This window comes from Bos grunniens, chromosome 13, assembly GCF_055505025.1.
Source record: "Bos grunniens cultivar Pamir isolate PY7600 chromosome 13, Bosgru_T2T1.0, whole genome shotgun sequence".
NCBI lineage: Eukaryota > Metazoa > Chordata > Mammalia > Artiodactyla > Bovidae > Bos > Bos grunniens.
Window position 1 is genome coordinate 3,929,456 of NC_141177.1, and position 25,231 is coordinate 3,954,686.

General features: G+C 49.7%; 1 protein-coding gene across 8 annotated transcripts in view; it reads left to right on the forward strand.

The window, feature by feature from the left end:
- The window catches only part of ATP9A (ATPase phospholipid transporting 9A), a 125,423-nt gene that overhangs the window by 15,830 nt on the left and 84,362 nt on the right, over nt 1-25,231 (forward strand). For 6 of the 8 annotated variants that reach the window (XM_086331334.1, XM_086331330.1, XM_086331326.1 and 3 more), the window contains exons 2-4: nt 10,975-11,119; nt 13,338-13,451; nt 19,615-19,723. In XM_086331334.1, coding sequence (XP_086187460.1) covers nt 10,975-11,119; nt 13,338-13,451; nt 19,615-19,723 — 368 coding nt within the window. Of the gene's footprint in view, nt 1-761; nt 897-8,754; nt 10,076-10,974; nt 11,120-13,337; nt 13,452-19,614; nt 19,724-25,231 lie in introns of those variants that run through there. The other 2 variants (XM_086331332.1, XM_086331333.1) reach the window with 2 other exon arrangements.

A 25,231-nucleotide genomic window follows, 5' to 3' on the forward strand; every position in this document is an offset into this window, starting at 1 on the left:
CTTGGGCAACTTTCATGGGCTCACATCCCCAGGTCTCTGGGTTAGATGGAGCTTGTGAGTACTCAGGGGTTCTCACCATGTCTTAATCACTGAGCTACTCTTCTGGAAGGGCTTTGCTGTGTTACACCCTGGAAAAGCCAGAACGGCCCCTCCCAGGTCAGGAGATGGGCGGTGGCCTCCTCCAATCATTTACATTTTTCCTTTTGCCGAGTGCATACCCACGAGATTGGGAAAGTTTTAAAAAAGGAGAGAAAAAGAAGAGGAAAAGTTTTTCCTTTCTCTGTTTCCGAGTGTCTGAGATGGATGGAGCTGGAGGGCAGGGGGCCTGCAATTGACTGCCCGTGGCACATTCTGTGTATGGACTGGGGCCCGACCGCCTCGGGATGGTGCATTTGGTGGTCATGAGACATTCAGTGTTTGCTGAGTGAATAAAAGTCCTTGTAGATCAGTTTCTCCTGACAGAGCTGCGTACAGACATCACGTCTGCCACCCTGCAGAGAGAGGAGCCCCGGTCCTGTTCCCGGGGGGCAGCAGCATCAGGAGAGGTGTGACTGTGTCCCCCTCGGACCAGCCCCTCCACCCCCTGGTTCCAGAAGTCGACTACCCCCAAGCGACAGGTGCTGTAACAATCTGGCGTTTTACAGGTGCCCTTGGAAGCTTCACTTGTGGCCATGCGGGGCTGTCTCAGCACCAAAGCCACGCCTGGTGGGCAGCGCAGCCTCTGGGCTGCGGTCCAGGCCTCCAGGGGGCAGGGGAGGAGCCAGGCTGGGAGGAAGGAGGCTTCCTGGTAGAGGTGCTGGCTCCCCGCGGCCAGGCTCCGCTGCCCAGGACCCGGAGGGGCCCAGAGCCTGGATGCGAGCGGGAATGCCTCTCTCTGGCCCTGTGACTCTGGCGGGGTGAGTTCAGCTCTCTGAAAATGGGCATCGTGATGGCACTGCTCAGGGGGTGTGAGGACCGGATGAGCTGATGTCTGTCGTGTGCTTAGACCTCAGTGTGTGGCCCATGGCAAGGGCAGGAGCAGAGATAGCCACTATCAAGGCTGACCTCGGAGGGAGGAGCCAGCAGGGGGTGGGCAGCGGCCTTTGGGACCCGCATGCGTCCTGCTATGCCTCCATCGTTGAGTTCTGGTGGTCTGGACAATCCAGGCATGATTCTTGGAGTCTTTGGTAGCGTGAGGTCTCCAAAGGCGGGTTCTGGGATCTGTCTGCTAAAGCCACAGTCCCCTCAGCCCCCTCCAACTGCAGGACTCAGTGCAAGATGGGGAGCAAGGAAGGGATGCACGTTGATGGCTTCTGCCGGCATCCAGCGCGCACCGAGAGCTTTCTGCATGTGCTCGCTTGGAGTTCTGCCCTCTGGGGACTTGCCTTCCGTGTCATCACTTAACTCCATTCAGTTCTCTGGGATCATGTGGTCCCTGCAGTGTGCCTGGCTCTGCCTGGGGGCGGCTGCACTCAGACCTCTTCTGGAACCTGTGAGCAGATGGCCTAGCTCAGTGTCCATGCGTGAGGTCAGGTCCCTGCGTGCTGGGGGCCTGGGGCGTGTGGAGGGCTTCCCAGCAGAGAGACCGAGCACCTGCCGTATGCCAGGCCTGGGGCGGGAGGTGAGTAGAATCTGGTCTCCGACCCACAAGCTTGGGGCTGAGATTTTGGCTCCAGACTGAGAGCTGTGTGCTGTTTTGCAGCAGGCTGGCTTTTTGGTTTGTTTTGTTTTTAAATGTAAGAAGTTTAATCCGTCACAGTCATGTAGTTCAGTGTTGAAAGGTGCAGAAGTGTGTGCATTGCAAACCCAGCCTGCTTCCCACCTGCTCCGTTCAGCTACCTGGTGCCCTTCCCCAGGCGAACGCTCGTCAATTTCTTCAGTGTTGTTCTTTAACCATTGATGAAAACAGTACAGGTATTTTGTATCTAGCTAAAGAAATGCACATAGATTTTTCCCTTTTTTATTCACTTGTTAGTACCCCTTACACAATACAACATACTTTTTTCACTTAACATTATACCCTGGGCTTGTTCCATATCAGTACATGAAAAGCTTCTTCGTTTCTTTAAAAACAGTTTGTTTAAAGTGGCTTCATAGGGTTCCGTTGAATAGATGTACTTTTTTTTTTTTAATTTATTTACTTTTGATCGGAGGATAATTGCTTTACAGTATCGTGTTGGTTTCTGCCCTATATAGGCGCGAGTCAGCCATAGGTTATCTGCGTGTCCCCTCCTCTTGAACCTCCCCCTCCCTTCCCACCGTCCACGCCCTTTGGTTGTCGTTCAGCACCAAATGTGAGCTCCCTGCATCATACAGCAAATTTCCACTGGCTCTCTAATCTTCTAATCTCCCATAGGGTCACAGAGACGTACTGTGTTTATTTAACCAGTTTACTGCGGAGCGCTTGCTGTATCCCAGGCCTGGGGTTCAGGTCATTTCTAATGGTTTGCTCGTACTAGTAATATTATGGTGAATGGTCTTTGTGCCCTTTTCTGAACATACGGAATATCTCGAAGGGTAACGGTTGGGTCAAAAGGAATGTCCATTTGTAATTTTGGGAGCTCTTGCCAGGTTGCCCTCCAGGAGGTGACACTGATTTAGGCCCCTCCCCGCCGTGAAAACGCCTGTTTGGCTGTCCTGGCCAGACACAGGTGTTGTTAGGCTCTTTGATCTTGGTCATCATGCTGAGCAGAAAAAAATAATACCTCAGTGTGGTTTTAGTTCTGCCTAGTATTTTAAAATTGAGTCAGTTGCCAACATTTAAACCTGAGGGTTGGCCCCTTAGGTGTGTGTTTGTCTTGTCTTGAAGAGCGGGAGGGTCTGTTGCGCTGGGCCTGTGCAGAAACATCCTGGAAGGAGCTGCGTCCTGCCCTCGGGGTCTGGGCTTCTCAGGAGCCCTGTCCCACTGGGTCGTGCGTTTATTTTTGTTTGTTTACTCTTTTTTGCCGGGCTTCTGTGGATTTGAGTTTGCCAGTCCTGGTTTAGAGAGAAGCAGGTAAGTTTAAGGGAGAACAGAGATGCTTCCTCTTCTTTTTGGGAATAGCAGAATGGGTTTCGAAGGATAAGGAGAAGTTGGATGGTGGGCTTGCTCGAGAAAGTCTGGTGTGGGTGAGTCTTGCAGAGAGGTTGGAAGTTGGAGGAAAGTAGACCAGCAAGGAAAGATCTCTCGGAGTTCTGGAGCCCGCCTGTCTTGACTGCAGTCGGTGGCCTGACAGTGAGGACCTGGGATGAACAGGTAACAGGGATGCACACGGGTTCGTCAGTAGTGAATCATCGTGGGGTGGGATGGACGTGAGAGGCGTCATGCGTGGTGAATAGCCGGAGACCAACAGGAGACAACTTAAGCCATGAGAAATAGGGAGAGAGGAGTGTCCGCCGTCCGTGGCTGCCCCCACCCCCAGAGAACCTGAGTTAATCCCGTGCGTGTGTGTTTTCCAGAATTTTTCCTCATGCATACATCAGCATACATTACTTTCATTAAAACGTAGCATAGTAAATTGCCTGTCTTGTGCTTCGTTTTTTTCCTCCCACTTTATCGCTTGGATCTCGTCCAGCCAGCGTGTGCATCCCTCCCTCATTCTGTTCATGCTGCAGGTTCAGTGTCCGGGGGTCCGTCTGCCACGGGCACCTGGTTGTCCCCAGCGTTTTGCTCTCTCTGTGTGTTGCTGCTGTGAGCACCCCAGTGCGTTTCCCTTCAGTCACCTTGTACCAATATTTGTGAAAGATGCGTCCAGGGTGGCCTTCTAGGTGAGAGGATCTGGGCTTTACATTTGCAGAAGTTGCCACGTTGACGTGACCTTTTTCACTGATACACAGTAGTCCCACCTTTTTTGAGCTTTTGCTTTCTATGGTTGCAGTTAGGCGTGAGGGACCCAAGAATCTTATGTGGAAAGTTTCAGAAATAAATGTATTGTAAGTTTCACGTTGTCTACCCTTCTGAGTCGCGTGATGAGACTGTGTGTCTTGCTGCTCAGTCCTGCCCTGGACTTGAACATCATCGTTTCTCCCGCCTGTCCGGCCTGGTGGCCACTCAGCCCCCTCTGTTACCAGACCGACTGTATCGCAGTGCTTGTGTTCAAATAACCCTTATTTGACTTAAAAATGGCCCCAAATAATGATGTTGGCAATATGGATATGTCACAAGGAAGCTGTAAAATGCTTCCTTTAAGTGAAAAGGTGGAAAGTTCTTGACTTAAAAAAAAACCTTATGCTGAGGTTGCTAAGATGTACAGTAAGGCTGAATCTTCTGTTCATGAAATTGTGAAGATGGAAAAAGAAATTCCTGCGAGTTTTCATGACTTCAAACTGCAAAGATTACGGGCACAGGGTGTGTGATAAGTACTTAGTTAAGGTGAGAAAGTCATTTAATTCGTACTGTAAGATGTTTTGAGAGAGAGCGCACATTCACATAAATTTTATTGTTTCAATTGTTCTATTATCAGTTACTCTTGTTAATATCTTACTGTGCCTAACTTATAAGTGAAACTTGATCGGCAGGTCTGTTCAGGGAAAGCACAGTGCCTGTGGAGTTTGGAACCACCCTCGGCTTCAGGCACCCACTGGGGGATCTTGGACCGCGTCCCCCATGGATAAGGGGGTAACTGTGGTCTTGCTTCTTCTCCAGACAGTAGCATTCCTGTGGCCAGAGATACTTCAGACTTCAGTGGACTGCTTCCTTCTTTGCATTCTTCTAGATTTTACATTCTCCCAGTTAAAAATCCCCTGTTTCTGGAACAAAGAGCAAGGTTTCCCTTCATGCCTTCCCTTCCATTCCTTCCAGTGCCCCCCACCCCGCCCCGCCCCCAAGTGCTTAACAGTTTGGGTCGGGACCAGCCGTTCAGTATGGCAGCTCCTAGACTCACATGGCTGTTTTTGGTCATTAAATTCACGAACTGAAATTTAAATTTTGTGTTTCCAGTGCTCAACAGCCGTGTGTGGCTAGTGGCCGCCGTGTGTGACAGTGCAGCTAGGGAATATTTCCCGCATCACTGACACGTAGGGGACAGACTCGGGACTGTTCGCATTTTTGTTGTTGTACAGTCGCTAAGTCATGTCCGACTCTGCGAGCCCATGGACTGCAGCACACCTCTGCAGGCTCCTCTGTCTTCCACTACCTCCCAGAGTTGCTCAGACTCATGTCCCTTGAATCAGTGATGCCATCCAACCATCTCATCCTCTGTCACCCACTTCTCCTTTTGCCTTCTGTCTTTCCCAGCATCAGGGTCTTTTCCAATGAGGCGACTTTTCACATCAGGTGGCCATAGTATTGGAGCCTCAGCTTCAGCATCAGTTCGATATGAATATTCACAGTTGATTTCCTTTAGGATGGACTGGTTTGATCTCTTTGAAGTCCAAGGGATCCTCAAGAGTCTTCCTCAACACCACAGTTCAAAAGCATCAATTCTTGGCATTTGGGGCCAGGTTACCCTCTGCACGGGGCCAGCCTATGCACCCTGGGATGCTCAGTGGCACCCTTGGCTTCTACCCACTCAATGCCCTTAGCCCTTCCCTCCCCTGAACCTGCAGCTGTGATAACCAAACTTCTCTCGAGACGTCGCCAAGTGTCCCCAGAGGCAAACTGACCCCATACTCACATTGAGAACCACTGCTGCTGGCTATTCCTCTGTGCTGCTTTTTAGAAACACTGTGTGTATTTAGTGTACAGTATTATCCAAGTTTCAGATGTACCGTGTAAGGGTTGCAGTCATCTGTATTTACTATAAAATATTGGCCACATCCCCTGTGTCGTGCAGTATATCCTTGCAGCTAGATGGTAGTTGGTGCCTCTTAATCCCTTTCCCCTCTCTCGCCCCTCTCCCCAGGTACCCACAGTTTGTTCTCTGCATTGCGTTTAATTTTTCCTTGCATTCTTCCTGGATCTGCCCAGTGTCAACACTGAAAAGTCTAGATTTCTGGACTCCGGCTTCAGGGAGGGTGGATACGTCACAAAGTCAATTTAGCAAATATTTGCTGAGTGCCGGCTGCTGGCGGCAGCACCAAGGCGGAAGCGATCGTTTCTTTGGAGGCTGCTCCTTGTTACACGAGTTACCTTCTCCAGAAATGCTGTTCCCTTGGCACGTCCCTCTGTGGTGTTTGCTTTACCCCTTGCGTTTGCCCAGGTTGTGTGAAAGCACTGCACATCTGGCCAGCAGGCTACTGGCCATCAGCGCTTCTGTTTGTTCTAGAGTCAGACCGTAAGAACGTCCCCTTTGGTTTCCCTTAGTTTAAATGGTCTAAGCTGGGAGCAGCGTAAGCTCAGTTATTTCTAGCCTTCCATCTTAACCTAGTTGAATCACTGTTGCTAGTGACAGGCGAGAAACTTTTCATGTGTTTTTTTAATCTGAAAAAATAACTCGAGAAATAATACGTACTGTTAATGGAATGCCTGTTATGTGTTAGGCATTGTCTTATGCCCTTTGTATATAACGTCCTTAATCCTTTTGATAATTCAGCAAAGCAAGCTTTTTTTAAAATTATTTTTATTATTATTTTTATTATTATTACAGACAGGAAGAGAGGGAAGCATAGAAGTGGAATTGTCCAGGGGGGTGCATAGCTGGGGTGGAGCTGGGCTGGGGTTTGCGTGTAGATCTGTCTGGTTTATAAGCCAGTGTTCAGGGACTTCTCTGGCAGTCCAGTGGTTAAGGCTCCATGCTTCCACGGCAGCGTTCGATCTCTGGTTGGTGAATGAAGACCTGACGTGCCAAACAGCACAGCCAAAAAAAAAAAGGCAAGCCGGTGCTTATTACTTCGCCCACGTGGTCCTGCTGTTCTGAAACTGGGACTCCTGTTCCTTCTTTTCCAGCCTCTGTATTAATTTCCCACACTCAGGGGTTCTATCTTGCAACCCCTGTCCCCAGCCTGTCTAGAAGGTGGGATAGGAGCTAATGTGTCTGGGAAAGTGACAGACGGCTCAGTTTGGTGTTGAGAAGCAGCAGCAGGGTGACAGGTGCCCCCACAGCTCCAGGCACGCCCCCCTTGGGCCTCCTGTGGGGCTGACTTCCACCCCTGGACGGATGGGGTGTGGGGCAGCTGCTGGAAAAAGAGCCATGGGTATACATCCAGATGTCAACTGGGGGCCTGGCTGCTCGCTGCCTCTTCTGTTTTGACTGATGGGAGGTGCCAGGGGAGGACGTCATCACTTGGAAATTTGCCACCAAGCCCACAGCTTCGCTGCAGGACAGTGGTTCCCCAAATACAGGCAGATGCTGGCTCCAGGTGCTACAGTGGTAATATCTAAGTAATTCAAGGACAGGAAGTAAGTCTCATGCAGACATAAAGTGAGACCCTTAACTTCCCTTTTCAGTTTTCCTTCAATATTTCTAACCCTGTCAGGACCCACTTTTTTTTTTCTTTTTCTTTTTAATTTATTTTTTTATTGAATTTTGTTGTTTTCTGTCACACCTCTTTTCTTAAACAAAATTTTGGCTGCACTGCACCTTCATTGCAGCCTGCAGGCTCTTCGATGCATTGAGTGAGACTGAGTTGTCCCGTGGAGGGTAGGATTTTTGTTCCTCCACCAGGGATCGAACCCACGTCCCCTGCATTGGAAGGTGGATTCTTAACCCCTGGACCACCAGGGAAGTCCCAGGGTCCACTTTGGAACAGCAGACACTTGCTAATGTCTGTGCAACGAAGAGAGGACGCAGAAGCAACAGGCTGGAGGCTTAGGGCCCAGGGCCCCTGTATCAGTGGGAATTTAGTAACATTTGCTTCTCCTGATGTGGATTTTGTTGTTTACCTTCTATTTATGGCAAGTGATACTAGTTTTCCATTTATGATAGTGTTACTGTGGAAAATTCTGAAAGAGATGGGAATACCAGACCACCTTACCCGCCTCTTGAGAAACCTATATGCAGGTCAGGAAGCAAGAGTTAGAACTGGACATGGAACAACAGACTGGTTCCAAATAGGAAAAGGAGTACGTCAAGGCTGTATATTGTCATCCTGCTTATTTAACTTCTATGCAGAGTACATCATGAGAAATGCTGGACTGGAAGAAGCACAAGCTGGAATCAAGATTGCCAGGAGAAATATCAATATGCAGATGACACCACCCTTATGGCAGAAAGTGAAGAACTAAAAAGCCTTTTGATGAAAGTGAAAGAGGAGAGTGAAAAAGTTGGCTTAAAGCTCAACATTCAGAAAACAAAGATCATGGCATCTGGTCCCATCACTTCATGGAAAATAGATGGGGAAACAGTGTCAGACTTTATTTTTGGGGGTCCAGGATCACTGCAGATGGTGATTGCAGCCGTGAAATTAAAAGATGCTTACTCCTTGGAAGGAAAGTTATGACCAACCTAGATAGCATATTCAAAAGGAGAGATATTATTTTGCCAACAAAGGTCTGTCTAGTCAAGGCTATGGTTTTTCCAGTGGTCATGTATGGATGTCAGAGTTGGACTGTGAAGAAAGCTGAGCGCCAAAGAATGGATGCTTTTGGACTGTGGTGTTGGAGAACTCTTGAGAGTCCCTTGGACTGCAGGAGATCCAATCAGTCCATTCTGAAGGAGATCAGTCCTGGGTGTTCATTGGAAGGACTGATGCTGAAGCTGAAACTCCAATACTTTGGCCACCTCATGCGAAGAGTTGACTCATTGGAAAAGATTCTGATGCTGGGAGGGATTGGGGGCAGGAGGAGAAGGGGACAACAGAGGATGAGATGGCTGGATGGCATCACCGACTCAATGGATGTGAGTTTGGGTAAACTCTGGGAGTTGGTGATGGACAGGGAGGCCTGGCGTGCTGTGATTCATGGGGTCGCAAAGAGTTGGACACGACTGAGCGACTGAACTGAACTGATTAAGTTATCTTTTTTTTTAATTTTTTTAATTTTTTTGGCTGTGTCGTGTAGCATGTGGAATCTTAGTTCCCTGACCAGGGATCGAACCCAAGACCCTACATTGGAAGCTTGGAATCTTAAGCATTGGACTGTCAGGGAGGTCCTTTAAGTTACCTTTTAAGGTACACTGGTTGAAATAAAGGACAGGAATTCTCAACCAAGGCATAACTGGCATTTGGGGCTGCATCATTCGTGGGGGGGGGGGGTTTGCATTGTCCTGGGTTTTCTAGAATGTTTAGCAGAATCTTGACCTCCTCCACCTAGGAGACACCAGTAACTACCCCCCTTCTTCCTTCTGAGAATCACTGATTTAAGATATGCAGATTGAGAGGACTTCCCTATTCCCCTAGTGGTTAGGACTCCCACAGGGGACGCAGATTTGATCCTGGTCTGGGACCTAAAACATTCCACATGCCTTGAAATGCAGCCACCCCCCCCCGAAAAACACGTTCAAATTGAGGCAAACTTAAGAACTTAGAAAGTGGAGGTGGTTGGTATGTGGAAATCCCGTGTGTGTGTGCGCGTGTACGTGCGCGAGCGTGTGTGATTGCTCAGCAGATTGCCTTCAGTTGGGGGTCCGCTTACTGATGTTCCCTTGGCTGAGGAGAGTTTAACCTTGTAGTTTGCTGTGTGGAATCTTCTGCCAGCAGAAAGCAAACAGAACTCACATAAATAGTCAGCCTGACCGTCCGTGGTTGTCTTCAGCTTTCCTTAGAAACATTCCGCTCTGGGAGTCATCATTACAGGATCATTACAGGATAGGGAGAGAGTTGCTGTGCACGGCAGAGTCAGTGACCACGAGGAAGGTTTCTGCAACCGGAAGGGTGTGCTTGTGCTCAGTGCGTCCCCTCCCCGTTCTTTCCGCACTTTGCCCCACGCTGGGCCGCCTGGGTGACTCACACCCAAGAGCAGGAATGGGGTTGGACTCCTCCAGGTTTCCCCGTGTTTCTCTGGCCGACACGAATGAGTTACTTAGAAGTGAAACCTGTCCTCATGGGAGCCACCAGCAGCCTCCCTGCCCCACCCCCAGCACTGGTTTACTGGAACCAGGATGCTATTTTTAAGAAAGAGCATCGTGTTTCATCATGGAAATTTTGAGCATCTGAGCAGGCGACTTGATGGCTTGCCAATCTTTAGAGTCCTGAGCCCACGGCCTGTGTGTGCTCAGCTCTGTACCCAGCACCTCAGCAGGACATGCCTGGCCCGAAAGCGGAGGGACAGAAGGCGGGTCTGCCGCTGACAAATAATTATGTAAGTCGTGATGGCCACATCGGGATGCTTTGCTTTCAGCTGGCAGCATCTCAAGGGGCTGGCGGGGCTGGCAGTGCTGGGCTTCCTCCTTCGCAGCCTGTGCGTGTGCTGGGGCCCCGGGAGGAACATTCTGCCAGTGGTCTTTCTACCACAAGGGGCTGATAAGGGTCGTAATTCTCAAGATGCCTTGTTTACAGGCCCTCCTGAAGGATGTGGTGCCTTTTTTGGGCGAGAGTCGGGGTTGGGGATGTGTGTCTCAGAGCAGCCTAATTTCATCAGAGCCGGGCAGGTGCCCAGGCACCTGATGAGCTGTCCTCTGAGGGCAGCCCTTGGGGTCAGCTTGCCTACAGCTGGCACGCTGGCCCGTCTCCTGGTTATGTGGGGCTCCGAGTCATCTTCCTGGCTGTTCCTCCAATGTGTTGCTAAAAAGGAGAGATGGGCGTGGAAGGAGATTATTTTCCTTCTCTTCTTTGATAGTAATCTTGGTGTGACTAGCACCCTGCTTAGCTTTGAGAATAAGACAGACCTGCTTCAAGACCAGAATCAGCTGTTTCTCACATTTTGTCAGACTCAGGGTTTTTTTTTCACCTGTCCCGAGCTTTCCTCTCTCATCTGCAACATGTCAAAGTGATAAAAGTTCTTATTGTTATGTATTTACTTTCTAAATCTTAAAAAAAAAAACAAAACAGATCCTGCTTTTCGAAATAATTTGGGCTTGGGGACAGAGCATCTTTGATTTGGACCACAGCTGGCTTTGTAGATGCATCAGCTCTGTTTTCCCTGCCTACTGAAGGATGAAGCCCCATGTGGGGCTGCGGTTCTGACCCAGTGATGATGCTTTAGAGAGAGAAGTTCTGGGAGGGCGTGGCCTTGACGGTGTGGGCGTGTCTCTTCCACAGGTGCGGCGAGTGGCTGAGATGCTGCGGGGGAGGCGAGCCCAGGCCCCGCACCGTCTGGCTGGGGCACCCGGAGAAGAGGGACCAGCGGTACCCTCGAAACGTCATCAACAACCAGAAGTACAACTTCTTCACCTTTCTGCCTGGGGTACGTACCGGCCGAGACAACGTTGTTTTTTCCTTCTTACAGCACGCGTGTGCAGTGGTACCAGTCTTAGAAGACCGAGGCTCCTGCCGCAGGGCCTGTGAGCTCCCCGTGTGTTTTCCACGTCACCCCAGCCACTGGCCGTTCACCTCCCTTAGTCCTGAGCACCTGAAAGAGGTTGCCTTCTGTCTGCAAGTCTGTGAGACGCCACCTGATCGGTTGGAATAACTTCACATTTATTTGGTGTGTTCGGCCTAAGAGGAGTGAAAAAGATATTTTGAGGGCCTAGCTTTGTTACCAAAAAAAAAAAAAAAAAAAAATCAGTGCCTATATTTCCCCCGTATTACCCTCTTGGAACACATATTCAGAATAGAAAAGTTGGAGGATAAAAGTGTAGCGAGATTTTTTATTTCTTTTTCCTTTGGCTGTGCCGTCGTAGCTGCAGCCCGGGGGTCTTTTGCTGAGGCGAGCAGGCTCAGCAGTTGAGGCACACGGGTTTACTTGCCCCACAGCATGTGGGGTCTTAGTTCCCCGCCCAGGGATTGAACCTGCATCCTCTGCGTTGGGAGGTGGATTCTTTTTTTTAATTTTTAGAAATATTTATTTATTTGGCTCTGCTGAGTCTGAGTTGTGACATGCGGAATCTAGCTCCCGGACCAGGGATCAAACCCGGGCCCCCCTGCATTGGGAACTTGGAGTCTTAGCCACTGAACCAGTAGGGAATCTCGGGAGGTAGATTTTTAACCACTGGACTGCCAAGGAAGTCCCAAGAAATCTTTTTAAGATAGATTTTAATACCTCCAACCAGAGACATTTTCTATTAACATATTTGCTAATGTTTGTTTTGCTTATATTGCCCTGCAATTGTCTGTTTTGTTCATTAATTTATACACATCAACAGACAAGCCTTCTGAAAACCTTCCCCCCCCAGCACACCCTTAAGTTAAATATTGATTTTTATCCATTGTGACCTCCAAAACTTCACCAGCTGGCTGCAGAAGCAGCAGCAACAATCAGTTCCAAAGCTGAAAGAAAAAAAATCACTGATTTACTGAGAGAACATGGAAACAAATACTTTATACTGTAGCATAAGGTCAGCCTGAATTTCTTTTTAATAATTGATTGATTTTTGGCCGTGCTGGGTCTTCGCTGCTGCCTGCAGGCTTTTCTCTGGTTGCAGCGAGCAGGGGCTTGCTCTCTAGTTGCAGTTCGGAGGCGTCTCACCGCAGAGGCTTCTCTTGTCGTGGGGCTCAGGCCCTTGGGTCACACAGGCGCGGTGGCTGTGGCTCACTGGCCACAGGGCCCAGGCTCAGTAGTTGTGACCCACAGGTCTCGTTACTCCATGGCCTGTGGGATCTTCCTGGACCAGGGATCGAATCCGTGTCTCCTGCATTGGCAGGCGGATTCGTTACCACTGAGCCCTGAGGGAAGCCCCAGAATGTTTCTTTAAGGGTGATTTTTGACTCCTTTTATCAGTACCTGGTTCAACTCTCTCCCCTGGCCCCTGAAATCTCAGTATCTAAAGTCAAGTGCAAGTTAATTCCTCATTCATGGAAACTCTGAGGCACGCCAGGCCACTCTCCCGCATCTCACAGCTACACCGCCTGGGGTATGTGGAACATCCATGTCTCCATGGCAGGGCAGGAGCGAGGGGCTGGACGGTGTCCTGAACACACTGGGCATTTCTGCTTGTTGCCTGATGGCCAGATGAGTCGGGGTATGGATGACACTCCCAGGGCACGTGGGGCCAGTGGAAACCGCCAGAACCCTCCTGCCATGTGGGGTGGAATTCTGCTGTAGTTACTTCTGACGTTGGAATCACACCGTCGAGACATCAGTGTATCTCTCTTTTGATTTAGTCTTACAACATGAGCCTTTTGCATTAAACCCTCTTCAGTGGCATTTGGAGTGGCCTTTTCTGCACTTGGAGAAGAAGTTTAAGAAATAAAACCTAACAGCTGTTGTCAGGGACTCCACGCCCAGAGGTGCCCGCTGTGTTGAATGTGGTGTTTAGCATTCCGACGGGTATCATGTGCTTCTTTACTTTGACAAATGATGTTTTCATCACCCAGGTGTGTTTCTTAGTTAACAGGTGTTAGAGTGTGAAGTGTACCAGGTACCACGTGAGTTGCGTTCTCCTGGGGGAGTGCTTGAAAGGTCACCCATCTGCCTCGCTCCGAGTCCACCAGCCTCGAGTGTCTCCTGTCTCTCTCCACTGCAGGTGCTGTTTAACCAGTTCAAATACTTCTTCAACCTCTACTTCCTGCTGCTCGCCTGCTCCCAGTTCGTCCCTGAGATGCGACTCGGAGCGCTCTACACCTACTGGGTTCCCCTGGTGAGTCAGTTGGGGCATCCTTTCGGGGGGGTCCGAGGCGGCTTCTGTCCTTCAGGCGGCTGGAACAGGACGTGGTCTTTCAAGGGAGCGGACGCCCCCAGCCCAACATGCTGGGAGCCCCCGAGGTTTTCTGGTGGCGCTCTGTTCCGCCCACCGCCAGGGCCCACGGCCGCGGCGCCTGGGCTCCGCCTTCCGTCTGTCTGTCCGCTGTCCAGTCTCTCCTTGTTTCAGCAAGCGTTTCCCACCTGCTCACCGCGGGTTGCTGGGTACTGGGCTGGCACACAGTGGTCCCGAGAAAGGCAGGGCCTCCGACCCTGTGGCTTGTGCTCTTTGAATTGTTTTCTGTTTATGATGTAGTCTGTGTCAGCGTGAGGGGTTGACCACGGTTCTGCGCTTGGGTGTGTCTGTGTATGGAGTGTGACTCACCTGAGACTTGTAAATAAATACATGGAGGTCTGGAAGGTTCTTCACCAAAGCTAGTAGTTTTCTTTGGAACAGGGTTGAAAGTGTTCGTCACTTAGTCTCTTTGTGAGCTCATGGACTGTAGCCCACCAGGCTCTGTCCATGGGATTCTCCAGGCTAGAATACTGGGGTGGGTGGCCATTCCCTTCTCCAGGGGATCTTCCCAGCCCATGGATCAAATCTGGGTCTCCTGCGTTGCAGGCAGATTCTTTACCTCTGAGCCACTAGGGAAGTCCTTGGAGGGGGGGTGTGGCCTTTTATTAGGTATTTTTTATCTTCAGGTACAGAGACATCTGTCTTAAGTCACCACAGTGCCTTTCTGGAAGCTGGAAACTTATGGGAAACTACATTAGCTCAGATGTGTAGTCAAGGTGTTTGAAACCGCTTATAGAGTTGCTCCCTCTGCAGGGGAAGAAGACCACGTTGGTTCTTGGGGCTGGTGACCAGGGATCAAAGTGTTGAACACAACTTGAAGGCAGGTGCTGTACCCGGTTCTGGTCTGGGATGTGTTCCGCATATCAGTACTCATGATGCTGACCCCAGGGACTGCAGAAGCCCCTCAGGGAATACAGTGGGGGCCCGTGTGGGGGCCAGGATGACTTGCAGGGCTCCCGCCCTTCCATCGAGAGCCCCGCTCCAGTTCTAGCCCGTGTCTCTTTGCTGAAATGATGCTCAGACTTTCCAGGAGGAGCCAGGAACCTGACTTCTGGTACAAACAGCCAAGTCCTGGTTTTCCTGGGCCTCTGGCTGTAGAGAGAAGCCAGGGTTACCAGCAGCCTCCGGCAGTCCTGAGGCTTCTAAGTGCCCATGGCCTGAGTTTCCTGTGATGGTTCATACAGGAGGAGGCAGTCGTCTTGCACAAGTTCTTCCTCTCTTTCCACGGGCTGCAGAGAAGGGGGCTTAGGGGTCAAAGACAACTGGACGACACCTGTTTCCCGGTGACTGCAGCTGATTTCTCCTAAGTCCCCTAGATGTTTATTCGAGAATCAATATCCAGTGCTTGGCTGAAGTACACTTTGAAATGTGTCTGACCGCCCTGAGAGTCCTCTTGTTTCACGCCCAGCTGGGAGCTCAGTGGTTCAGAACGAGGGCTGTGGGGCCAGATGGTCGCCCTGCAGCCTCTTTGAGAAGCCGTGTGATTGTAACTAGCTTTTCCGAACCTCGGTTTCCTCATCTGTAAAGTAGGGGGTGGGTGATCGTGTCTGTTCCCATGGCTTGTTGGGAGGTGTGGTGAAGTACAGCCAGCAGAATGCTTCGAATAGCTCCTGACACATGGAAAATTCTCAGGAAATGTCCTCATTTGAATTTTAAAATTCTGGTACCAGTGCCATTGTTGGTCGTCGTGTGGATCACGTCTTAGCTGTTGGTGACAGTTTTTCTTTTTTTAAAAAAGGTATTTATTTATTTGGCTGACTTGGGTTCGAGCTCTGTCCTTGCGGTGCACAGGCTCCTCTCTGGTTGTGCTGCGCAGGCGTAATTGCCGTGTGCCGTGTGGGGTCTTAGTTCCTGGACCGGGGGTCAACCCCACATCCCCAGGATTGGAAGCAGATTCTTAACCACTGGACTCCCAGGGAAGTCCTGGTAACTTCTTTCTTGATGCTAATGTATTCGTGGGAGATGTTCCTCAGGAAACAGATGAGATAATCAGTAAAATTGTATGAAGATCAGATAATAAATCTAGATCTCTTTGTTATTAAGGCTCAGCCTACACGATACCGAGGTTTCTGTTCCCTGGGTGTCGCCAGGACCTGTGGTCGGGGCAGGATGTTGTCACCAGCCCAGAAAGCTCTCTTTGCCCCTCTCAGTCAGCCCACCTCCCCACGCAGAAGTATCTGCCTTTCTGATTTCTTTCAGGAGTTTTGCTTTAATAGATCTTTTTTTTTTTTTTTTTTTTTTTACTGCACCTTGTGGCTTATGGGATCTTAGTTCCCCAACCAGAGATCTAACCCAGGCCCTCAGCAGTGGAAACATGGAGTCCTAACTTCTGGACCTCCAGGGAGTCCCCAGTAAATCCGCTCTTGATGTACAGCTTTACAGAAGAGTCTCAGCGCCTTCAGGATTCTGTCTGTTCACTGTCACCACCTCTGATTTCCTTACAAGTTTAGACAGCCCTCCACTGCCATTCAAGCTTCTTTTTCAGTATCTTTGGCCCTTCAGCCAGTTCAGTTGCTCAGTTGCATCCGCCTCTTTGTGACCCCGTGGACTGCAGCACGCCAGGCTTCCCTGTCCATTGCCAACTCCCAGAGCTCGCTCAAACTCCTGTCCATTGAGTTGGTGATGCCATCCAACCATCTCATCCTCTGTCATCCCCTTCTCCTCCCGCTTTCAATCTTTCCCAGAATCAGGGTCTTTTCAAATGAATCAGCTCTTCCCATCAGATGGCCAAAGTATTGGAGTTTCAGCTTCAGCATCAGTCCTTCCAATGAACACCCAGACTGATCTCCTTTAGGATGGACTGGTTGGGTCTCCTTGCAGTCCAAGGGACTCTCAAGAGCCTTCTCTGACACCACAGTTCAAAAGCGTCAATTCTTCTGCACTCAGCTTCCTTTATGGTCCAACTCTCACATCCATACATGACTACTGGAAACACCATAGCTTTAACTAGATGGACCTTTGTTGGCAAAGTAATGTCTCTGCTTTTTAATACGCTGTCTAGGTTGGTCATAGCGTCTTTTAATTTCATGGCTGCAGTCACCATCTGCAGTGATTTTGGAGCCCAAGAAAATAAAGTCTGTCACTGTTTCCATAGTTTCCCCATCTATTTGCCATGAAGTGATTTGGCCCTTAGGGACCTCCAAAGCTGGAAGGTTGGAATTTATATCTGGACCACATTTGCATCTCTTTGTAAAGCAGTTTCTAGCTTAAGAGATGGCAGGTCCCCTGGGATTGGTGAGGGTTCTGTGTGTGTGTATGTGTTGGGGGGGGGGCGGTCACAGACGTGGTAACTGTGCGTGCGAGCTCCCTGGCTCTTAAGGAGTTTCACTCAGTGGACAGTCACTTTCAGCTCTGGGTCCCAGCACCTGACTGTGCGACTGTGTGCGAAGTTACTCAGTCATTTCCAACTTTTTGCGACCCCTTGAACTGCAGCCCGCCAGGGTCCTCTGTCCTTAGGATTTCCTAGGCGAGAATGCTGGAATGGGTTGCCATGCCCTTCTCCAGGGGATCTTCCCCACCCAGGAATCGAACCTGTGACTCTTGTGTCTCCAGCATTGGCAGGCAGGTTCTTCACCACTGTGCCACCTGGAAGCCCATGGTGACTTAGGAAGCAGTGTTCATATGCAGCAGGGAGGTTAGCCCCTCCTGTCTTTGTGATAAGCACACACTTACCATTAACATCGATGGGATTTAGCCAGACCCACCCAGAGAGAACTGGAAACTGGAACACTTGAAAAAATGAACAACCGAAACCTGGATTCTGGCCCAGGACAAAACAGCAGCGTGCAGTGTGGTGGGGGCGGGTCCTGCAGGCGTGGGCCGCGCTTCTCCTGACCAGGTCTTCTCACCTCCCTGTGTGGTCTGGTCCTGCTTCCATTCTGAAATGTACCGGTTCTGCTGTGGCTTCAGCGTGTACTTTCCTTCTGATCGGAAACAGGAGAAATCCTTTGATGGCAAAGATGTATGGGCCTCGGGAGGGGTTCCACGAAGCGGCACATCGCTGGCTAGATTTACATAAGAGATTTAACATCCTTTGAATCGAAGTTAATATATCGCCCGGGGTAAACAGTATGAAAATGAAATCTTCAAAGAATTCACGACTGCTAATAACCTCAGGGGCAGTTGTGCCCTCTGTATTAAAAAAAATGACTTTAAAAAGAGAGATGACAAGGCTCTTTTGTAAGAAAAATGAATGGCTGCTCTTGCTTTTATTGATACGAGAAGAAAAATCAAGACGAAAATAGATCCCTACCATGGGTGACAGACGCCAGTCCGCACCAGGTTTTCCGAGTGGGGATATCAACGCGGGAAGCGGGACGGCTTAAAGTGGGGATATCAACGCGGGAAGCGGGACGGCTTAAAGTGGGGATATCAACGCAGGAAGCGGGACGGCTTAAAGTGGGGATATCAACGCGGGAAGCGGGACGGCTTAAAGTGGGGATATCAACGCGGGAAGCGGGACGGCTTAAAGTGGGGATATCAACGCGGGAAGCGGGACGGCTTAAAGTGGGGATATCAACGCGGGAAGCGGGACGGCTTAAAATTTTCCTTTTACGAATGGGTGCTTATGTACGAGTGGGGATATCAACGCGGGAAGTGGGACGGCTTAAAATTTTCCTTTTACTAATGGGTGCTTATGTACGAGTGGGGATATCAACGCGGGAAGTGGGACGGCTTGAAATTTTCCTTTTACTAATGGGTGCTTATGCAATCAATACTTTAACATGAGGATTCCCTTGGTGGTTCAGTCGTTAAGACTTTGCCTCCAGCGTAGGGGGTGCAAGTGTGTTCCTGCTAGGGGAGCTAAGAGTCCACATACCTTGTGGCCAAGTAAGAAGTCCCCACCCCACCCCGTCCCCTTCTTACAGAGGAATCTAACCAACAGTTAAGGAGTGGGGGCTTCCCAGGTGGTGCAGTGCTAAAAAATCTGCCTGCCAATGCAGGAGATGTAAGACATGTGGGTTTGATCCCTGAGTCAGGAAGATCCCCTTGGAGTAGGAAATGGCAACCCACTCCAGTATTCTTGCCTGGAAGATTCCGTGGACAGAGAAGCCAGGTGGGATATCGTCCATGGGGTCACAAGAGTCGGACATGATTGAGCTCACATACACACACACACACACACACACACAGAGACCTTATAATAAAAAAAAGTTCAGGATATTGGAAAATCTTCAGCAGTGTATGGATATTTGTTGGTGTTTATGTGAACAGTGTTATGGCTGGAAGTTGATTTCCCTACTGGCGGGTCAATACAAATAGGCATCGTGACTCATTTTGTGCTCCGGTGGCCCCCCTGCTTGGTTCCACCCATCCAGGTTTCTGCAGGTGCAGAACGTTGCGGCCCCTGAGAGCAAGGACTCTGGAACAGGAGCCCCTGAATGATCACTCAGGACCTTGATGTCCCTGGTTTAGTTGCTAAGTCGTGTCTGACTCTTTGAGGCCCCGTGGACTGTCGTCCGCCAGGCTCCTCTGTCCGTGACATTCTCTAGACAAGAATACTGGAGTGAATTGCATTTCCTTCTCCTGGGGATCTTCCCGAACCAGGGATCCAACCCAGGTCCCCTGCACCACAGGCGGATTCTTTACCAACTGAGCCACCAGGGAGGCCCATTTTCTTTACCTCTGAGCGTCTCAGTCTCTTCCCGGCTAGTGTGGCCATCCCAGGGGTGAACTGCTCCAAGGGGGGGAAGTGCTCCGATGGCACCCGGCGTGTGGCGAGTGAGCCACAGACGTCAGGGGCGTCCCCGCCGCTCAGCCCTTACCAGCGGCCGGACGGCTCTGGGGCTTCTGTGTTTCTCACTCTTAGGAGCCCTGGGTGGGGGCGAATGGGACGTCCTGGTATCTGCGAGGGTTTCTCGGGGGTAGGAGATGCAGAGAAGTGGGCCTGCTGGGGCTCGTGCACCTGAAACCCTGCTGCCCTGGTCTTCTGGTCTCTTCTGTCCCGGCCCCAGGGGAGGCCGGTGGCTTTCAGGCCGGCTCACCCTCTCTCTCTCTCCCTCTCACTCTCACCCTCTGTATCTCTCTCCCTCTCTCTCTCATGCAGGGCTTCGTGCTGGCCGTCACCATCATCCGAGAGGCGGTGGAGGAGATCCGATGCTACATGCGGGACAAGGAGGTGAACTCCCAGGTCTACAGCCGCCTCACGGCGAGAGGTCAGCCTCCTGCTGCCCAGCCCCAGGGGGTGGCGGGCGGGGTGGGCATTGGGTCCCAACTTGGCCACGGGCCGCTGACCGTCAGGGAGCAGAGTTCACAGCCCAGGGCCGTGGGGTGCGGGCGGTTGGGGCGGGACAGTTGCTCAGTGGCCGAGCGACTGAGGGAGGCCAGGGTGTGCCCCGGGCCTGGGGGAACTCTGGCCACATCCCTGGGCCATCACTGTGCCCCTGGAGCCCGTGCTGACGGCTGACCTGTGCCTTATCCACCCGGGATTAATTGTGCGCTCGTGACTTTCTCCAAGCACTCACCCCTTTCCCCCGCTGGCTGAGGAGGCAGCCCTTCTGTTGGCGTTTGGGTGTGTGCATGCTCAGTCGCGTCTGACTCTCTGCAACCCCATGGACTGTAGCCCACCGGGCTCCTCTGTCCATGGGATGCTTCAGGCAGGAATACTGGAGTGGGTGGCCGTTTCCTCCTCCATGGGATCTTCCTGACCCCAGGGATTGAACCCACATCTGCTGCATTGCAGGCAGATTCTGTGCCACTTGAGCCCTCTTGGTGTGGAGACTGTCAACTCTGTCCTACACAGGTTTTCAAGGGAGCATAGCTCTAAAACATATTCTTTCAACATTACAAAACTAGTGTGACAACTTTGCAATGTTAGTTTTTTAAGAAGGCACCAGACTTCATACTAAATGTTGCGTCTGTGAAGGTTTCTTTGGAGGGATCTTATAAATTTTCAAAATGGAAGAATAAAGAGTGAATAATCTGACCCGAAGAGAATTGACTAGGCACACTTTCATTTGAAATTTTGAAATGGTGGAATTTAAAAAACCCATTCAAACACACCATGGAGAACCCATGAAACAACCCAACTGATGTCGACTTTTATTTCGAAGTACGGATTCTACCTAGATTTCCCATAGGAAATAAGAATATTACCTTAAACACCCAAGGATGACTGATCCCGTTCAGGGATTAATGTTTCAGGAACCGGTGAGGGGGATAAAAGCTGTGCTTTGCCTCCAGGAAATTGAGAATTCTGAAGGAGATAAGATAGATGCCTGAGGGAGCCTGCACCCAGCCGGGGTGTGAACTGCTTTATGGGGAGTGCCTCAGTCTTCGCCAGAAGCAGTTCATCCGTAGTTTCTGGGATCTGAGAAGACTTTTCCTTCTAGGAAAAATTTTGGAGAAATTTATTTAAGACTCCAAAAAAATTTTTTTTTTTTTAGTATAGACGCATGACGGCTTGCTTCCTATGTGGCTCAGTGGTAAGAATCTGCCTGCCGGGCAGGAGACGCAGGTTCCATCCCTGGTTTGGGAAGATCCTCTGGAGGAGGAAATTGCAGCCCACTGCAGTACTCTTGCCTGGGAAATCCCATGGTCAGAGGAGCCTGGCTGGCTGCAGTCCACGGGGTCACGAAGACTCAGACGCGACAAGTGACTAGATAGCAACAGCAGGAGGGTGTGAGAGTATTTTGCGTTAGTTCATTTAAGGAGATTTTCATAGTCGGTGGTCTTAAAAGTTGCCAGTCTCTGGGAAAAGGTGGGATTTAGAGTTGGTATAGAAATGTCTTATTATTGCCGCTGCTGCTGCTAAGTCGCTTCAGTCATGTCCGACTCTGTGTGACCCCATAGATGGCCTCCCACCAGGCTCCCCCGTCCCTGGGATTCTCCAGGCAAGAACGCTGGAGTGGGTTGCCATTTCCTTCTCCGATGCATGAAAGTGAAAAGTGAAAGTGAAGTCGCTCAGCCGTGTCCATCTCCTAGCGACCCCATGGACTGCAGCCTACCAGGCTCCTCCATCCATGGGATTTTCCAGGCAAGAGTACTGGAGTGGGGTGCTATTACCTTCTCCACTTAAACTACTTATATTTAGGGCGTTTTGCTACCTAAAGAAAGAAACCCCAACATAATCTTTGCAAAGGCAGGTGGCGTGGGCTTTCCACGGGGGTAACCAGAAGACCCCCCTGCAAGACATGTTTTTGTGGTTCGTGTATATTAATCCTCCATTAATAACATATTCTGACTATAATGTTTAAAACACTCGGCAGCCCACAGAAGCTTCACCAGACAGGGTGCGGTGGGTCTCTGTCCAGCTCAGGAGGAGGGTCTGGGGACCCCGTGCATCGCCGTCCAGGCTCCACACCTTCTTTGCTTCTTTTCATATTGCAATTGCTTTTCCCGTGAATGATTTTTTTTCTGCCCTCCCCTGCAGACCCCCTTTCTCAGCCCCCGCTTTAGCTTCCTCCAGCTCTTGAAAAGATCGTAAGGAGAACTGGCAGATGCTCCTGCGGTAAAAGCTTGTCGTCCTTTGTGGGTCTCCTTCTGTGGTCTGTGGTTCCCATTGTCACGCCAATCCAACGGGACGGGAGAACGGAGCAGAGTTCTGAGTGTCAGCCCAGACCCTGGCTCCACAGAAAAGAAGGCACTGAAGAAAACCACCAGCTTGGAAAGCGAAAGCACAGTGGGAGTGTGTGTGGGGGAGGGGTGGGGATGTAGTTATTTGATACACTTTGGGGGAAGGGCCAAGGTAAGAAGCTAAAATTAGAGGATTTCAGAGAGAGGAAGAGAAAGAAGCCTTTTTTGACCTTACCATTCAATCGCTTAATATTTTCTGGAGTCAGGGTTTTCATCAAGATCTTTTAGTAAGTTCAAAAGCAAAGGGCAGCAGATACATGCATGTGTAGCCATGCAGGACTATTTTCTGTTTTTATCACATGGCATCTTAAAATGTACTTTTCAATACTATTTTTGGAATTCAAGAAAGTTTGGAAACCAAAACATCAAGTCCTTGATCATGAGATTGTAAGCCATAATATTTACCTACGTTCTGCATCATTTCCTGGTTTATAATAGCAACACTGTATTAATACTAATATAGTTAAATAATTGGGGAAAGAACGTGAAAGTGTTGGTCGCTCAGTCGTGTCTGACTCCTTGCGACCCCACGGACTGTAGCCCACCAGGCTCCTCTGTCCATGGACTTCTCCAGGCAAGAATACTGCAGTGGGTTGCCAGTCCCTTCTCCAGGGGATCTTCCCGATCCAGGGATCGAACCCGTGTCTCCTGCATTGCAGGCTGATTCTTTACCATCTGAACCACTGGGGAAGCCCAAATAATTGGGTAGGGGGATGGTGATAATTTCTAACTAGCAAAATAGTTGCAAAAATTATGTGGAAAACTCCTGTTTGCCCTCACCTAGGTTTCTCAGTTTTTAACCTCTTGCTTTTTAATACTCTCACCTCACCCTTTCCAAGTCCTTGGAGAATTAAGTTGCAGACATTCCCTTTTAACCCCTTCATGCCGGTGCTGCTGCTTAGTCACTAAGTCATATTCAGCTCTTTTCAACCCCATGGACTGTAGCCACAGACTGGTTTTCCAGGCAGGAATACTGGAGTGGGTGGCCATTTCCTTTTCCAGGTAACCCCTAAATGTGTGTGTCTGTGATAGTCATTAAGTTGTGTCTGACTCTTTGCGATCTCATGGACTATAGCCCACCAGGCTCCTCCGTCTGTGAATTCTCCAGGCAAGAATACTGGAGTGGGTTGCCATGCCTGCTCCCGGGGATCTTCCTGACCCAGGGATCGAACCCGGGTCTGCTACAGTGCAGGCAGATTGTGTTTAATTCCTAGTAGGATGTTTCTCTTAAATAACACAGTATAATTACAAAATCAGTAAATTTATCATGAATATATTACTGTTAACTTTCTCTATACTTTTCGCTCAGAATTTGCCATTTGTTCTTTAAATGTTTTTTAATAGTATTTTTTTTTTTCCTAGTCCAAAAAGCAGTACAGGTTTGCCAGTTGCATTTGATTGCTTCCTTAATCTCCTCTAACTTGGCAGAGTGCCCCAGATTTCTTTGTTGTGACATTGACATTTCTGAAAAGGACAGGCCAGTTTCAGGCCAGTTACTTTGTACTCTGTCCCTCAATTTGTGTTTGTCTCAAAATTAGATTCAAGATATCGCAGAGTTAGTATCATTATAAGAATGTCAATGGCACAGATTCTGGGATGTTGCCAAAGTTTTAGAGGCATTATGTTAGTCAAATTGAAAGAGTTCTAAACTTGGAGGGAAAAAGTTGAGTTTAAATAATTGAACTTAAAACCCTGGAAATCATGAACTTAGCACTGGGAGGAAAAATGGATAGTGTTTTTTTAATTGCTGCTTCCAAGGGTTTAGATCATCTTATTTCAATCAAAATGTGTCTAAAGCAACACACCAGTAGATCAATTTTTAATGTAATTGTCATAGTTTAATAAGAAGTATTTGAAGCACTTTAATAGTAAAATTAACCTACGTGTAGAAATGACCTTTTATTCATTCTTCAAGAGTATTTGAGACTCCAGCGCTTTCAGATTTTGTGATGGGTTTCTGTATTGCAGAGATAAACATGAGAGATTGGGACTTCAAGGAATTAACAGTGCAGCAAGGTATCCAGACAGGCAATTTAGGATGATTATAAAATGTAACTTGTAATTATACTGTAGAGGCACAAGCATTATGGCCCTTCCAAGCCACCACTGCATTTCTGGTCCTGAGCACAGTGCCTGGTGGGGGAAGAAGTTAGTGATTCCGAGTTTGTGTGCCGCCCCTCTGCCGTGGCGGCAGATCCCTTAAGCAGTCAGTGAATTGGGGATAATAATGGTGCCTACCTTAGAGAGCTGCCGTGAGTAAAACTCTTGCATGAGAAGAGTTTAGCACTGGGCTGGGATTAGATCTGTGCCCGAGAAAGGCAGCACGAGTGGTATTGTAGCAGGGCTTCCTTAAATATTGGTGGAATGAGCTGGAAGTTATGGGAGGTTATGGGAGTGCATCAGGCAGGAGCTGCTGGTGTCTTCCCAGAAGAGGTGACCTGCACCCTGAGTCCTAGAGGACAAAAGAAGGCAGGGCTGGCTTTGTGATTTGCAGTGCTGAATGCAGGATGAACACAAGGGGCAAGGGGCCCCCGTTCAAAAATTGTTCAGAATTTCAAGATGGCACAGCATAGCGTTAAACCAAGTCACAGCCGCTTCCGAGTGCATCCCCCTGTGCTGTTAACGTGGATCACATGCCCGGGAAGTGGCCTGGTAAAGAATTCTCCGGGGGACTTCCCTGGTGATCCAGAGGTTAAGAAACCTGCCTTCTAATGCGGGGGACTAGGGTTCAGTCCCTGCTCAGGGAACTAAGTTCCCACACGCTGCAGGTCAGCTAAGTGTGTGTGCCAGTTACTGAGCCAGCGCGCTGTAGAGCACGTGCTCAGCAAGTGGAGAAGCTTGTAAGCCTCCACAAAGACCGGGCACAGCTGGAAGAAAGGAAAAAGAGTCCCCCAAAGGTCACAGACAGTGATGGTTAGAAGCATGGGGGACAGAATTCCATGTTCTGGCTCCATCTTGTTCTTCTCAATTCAGCCTTGTTTCCTGAGCCGCTCCTTCCCGGGAAAATAGAAGAAAAGACTATATAGGCCAGTGAAGACCTGAGACTCCGGGCAAGTTCATTTTGTGATCCAGGAATCTGTCATCACGGC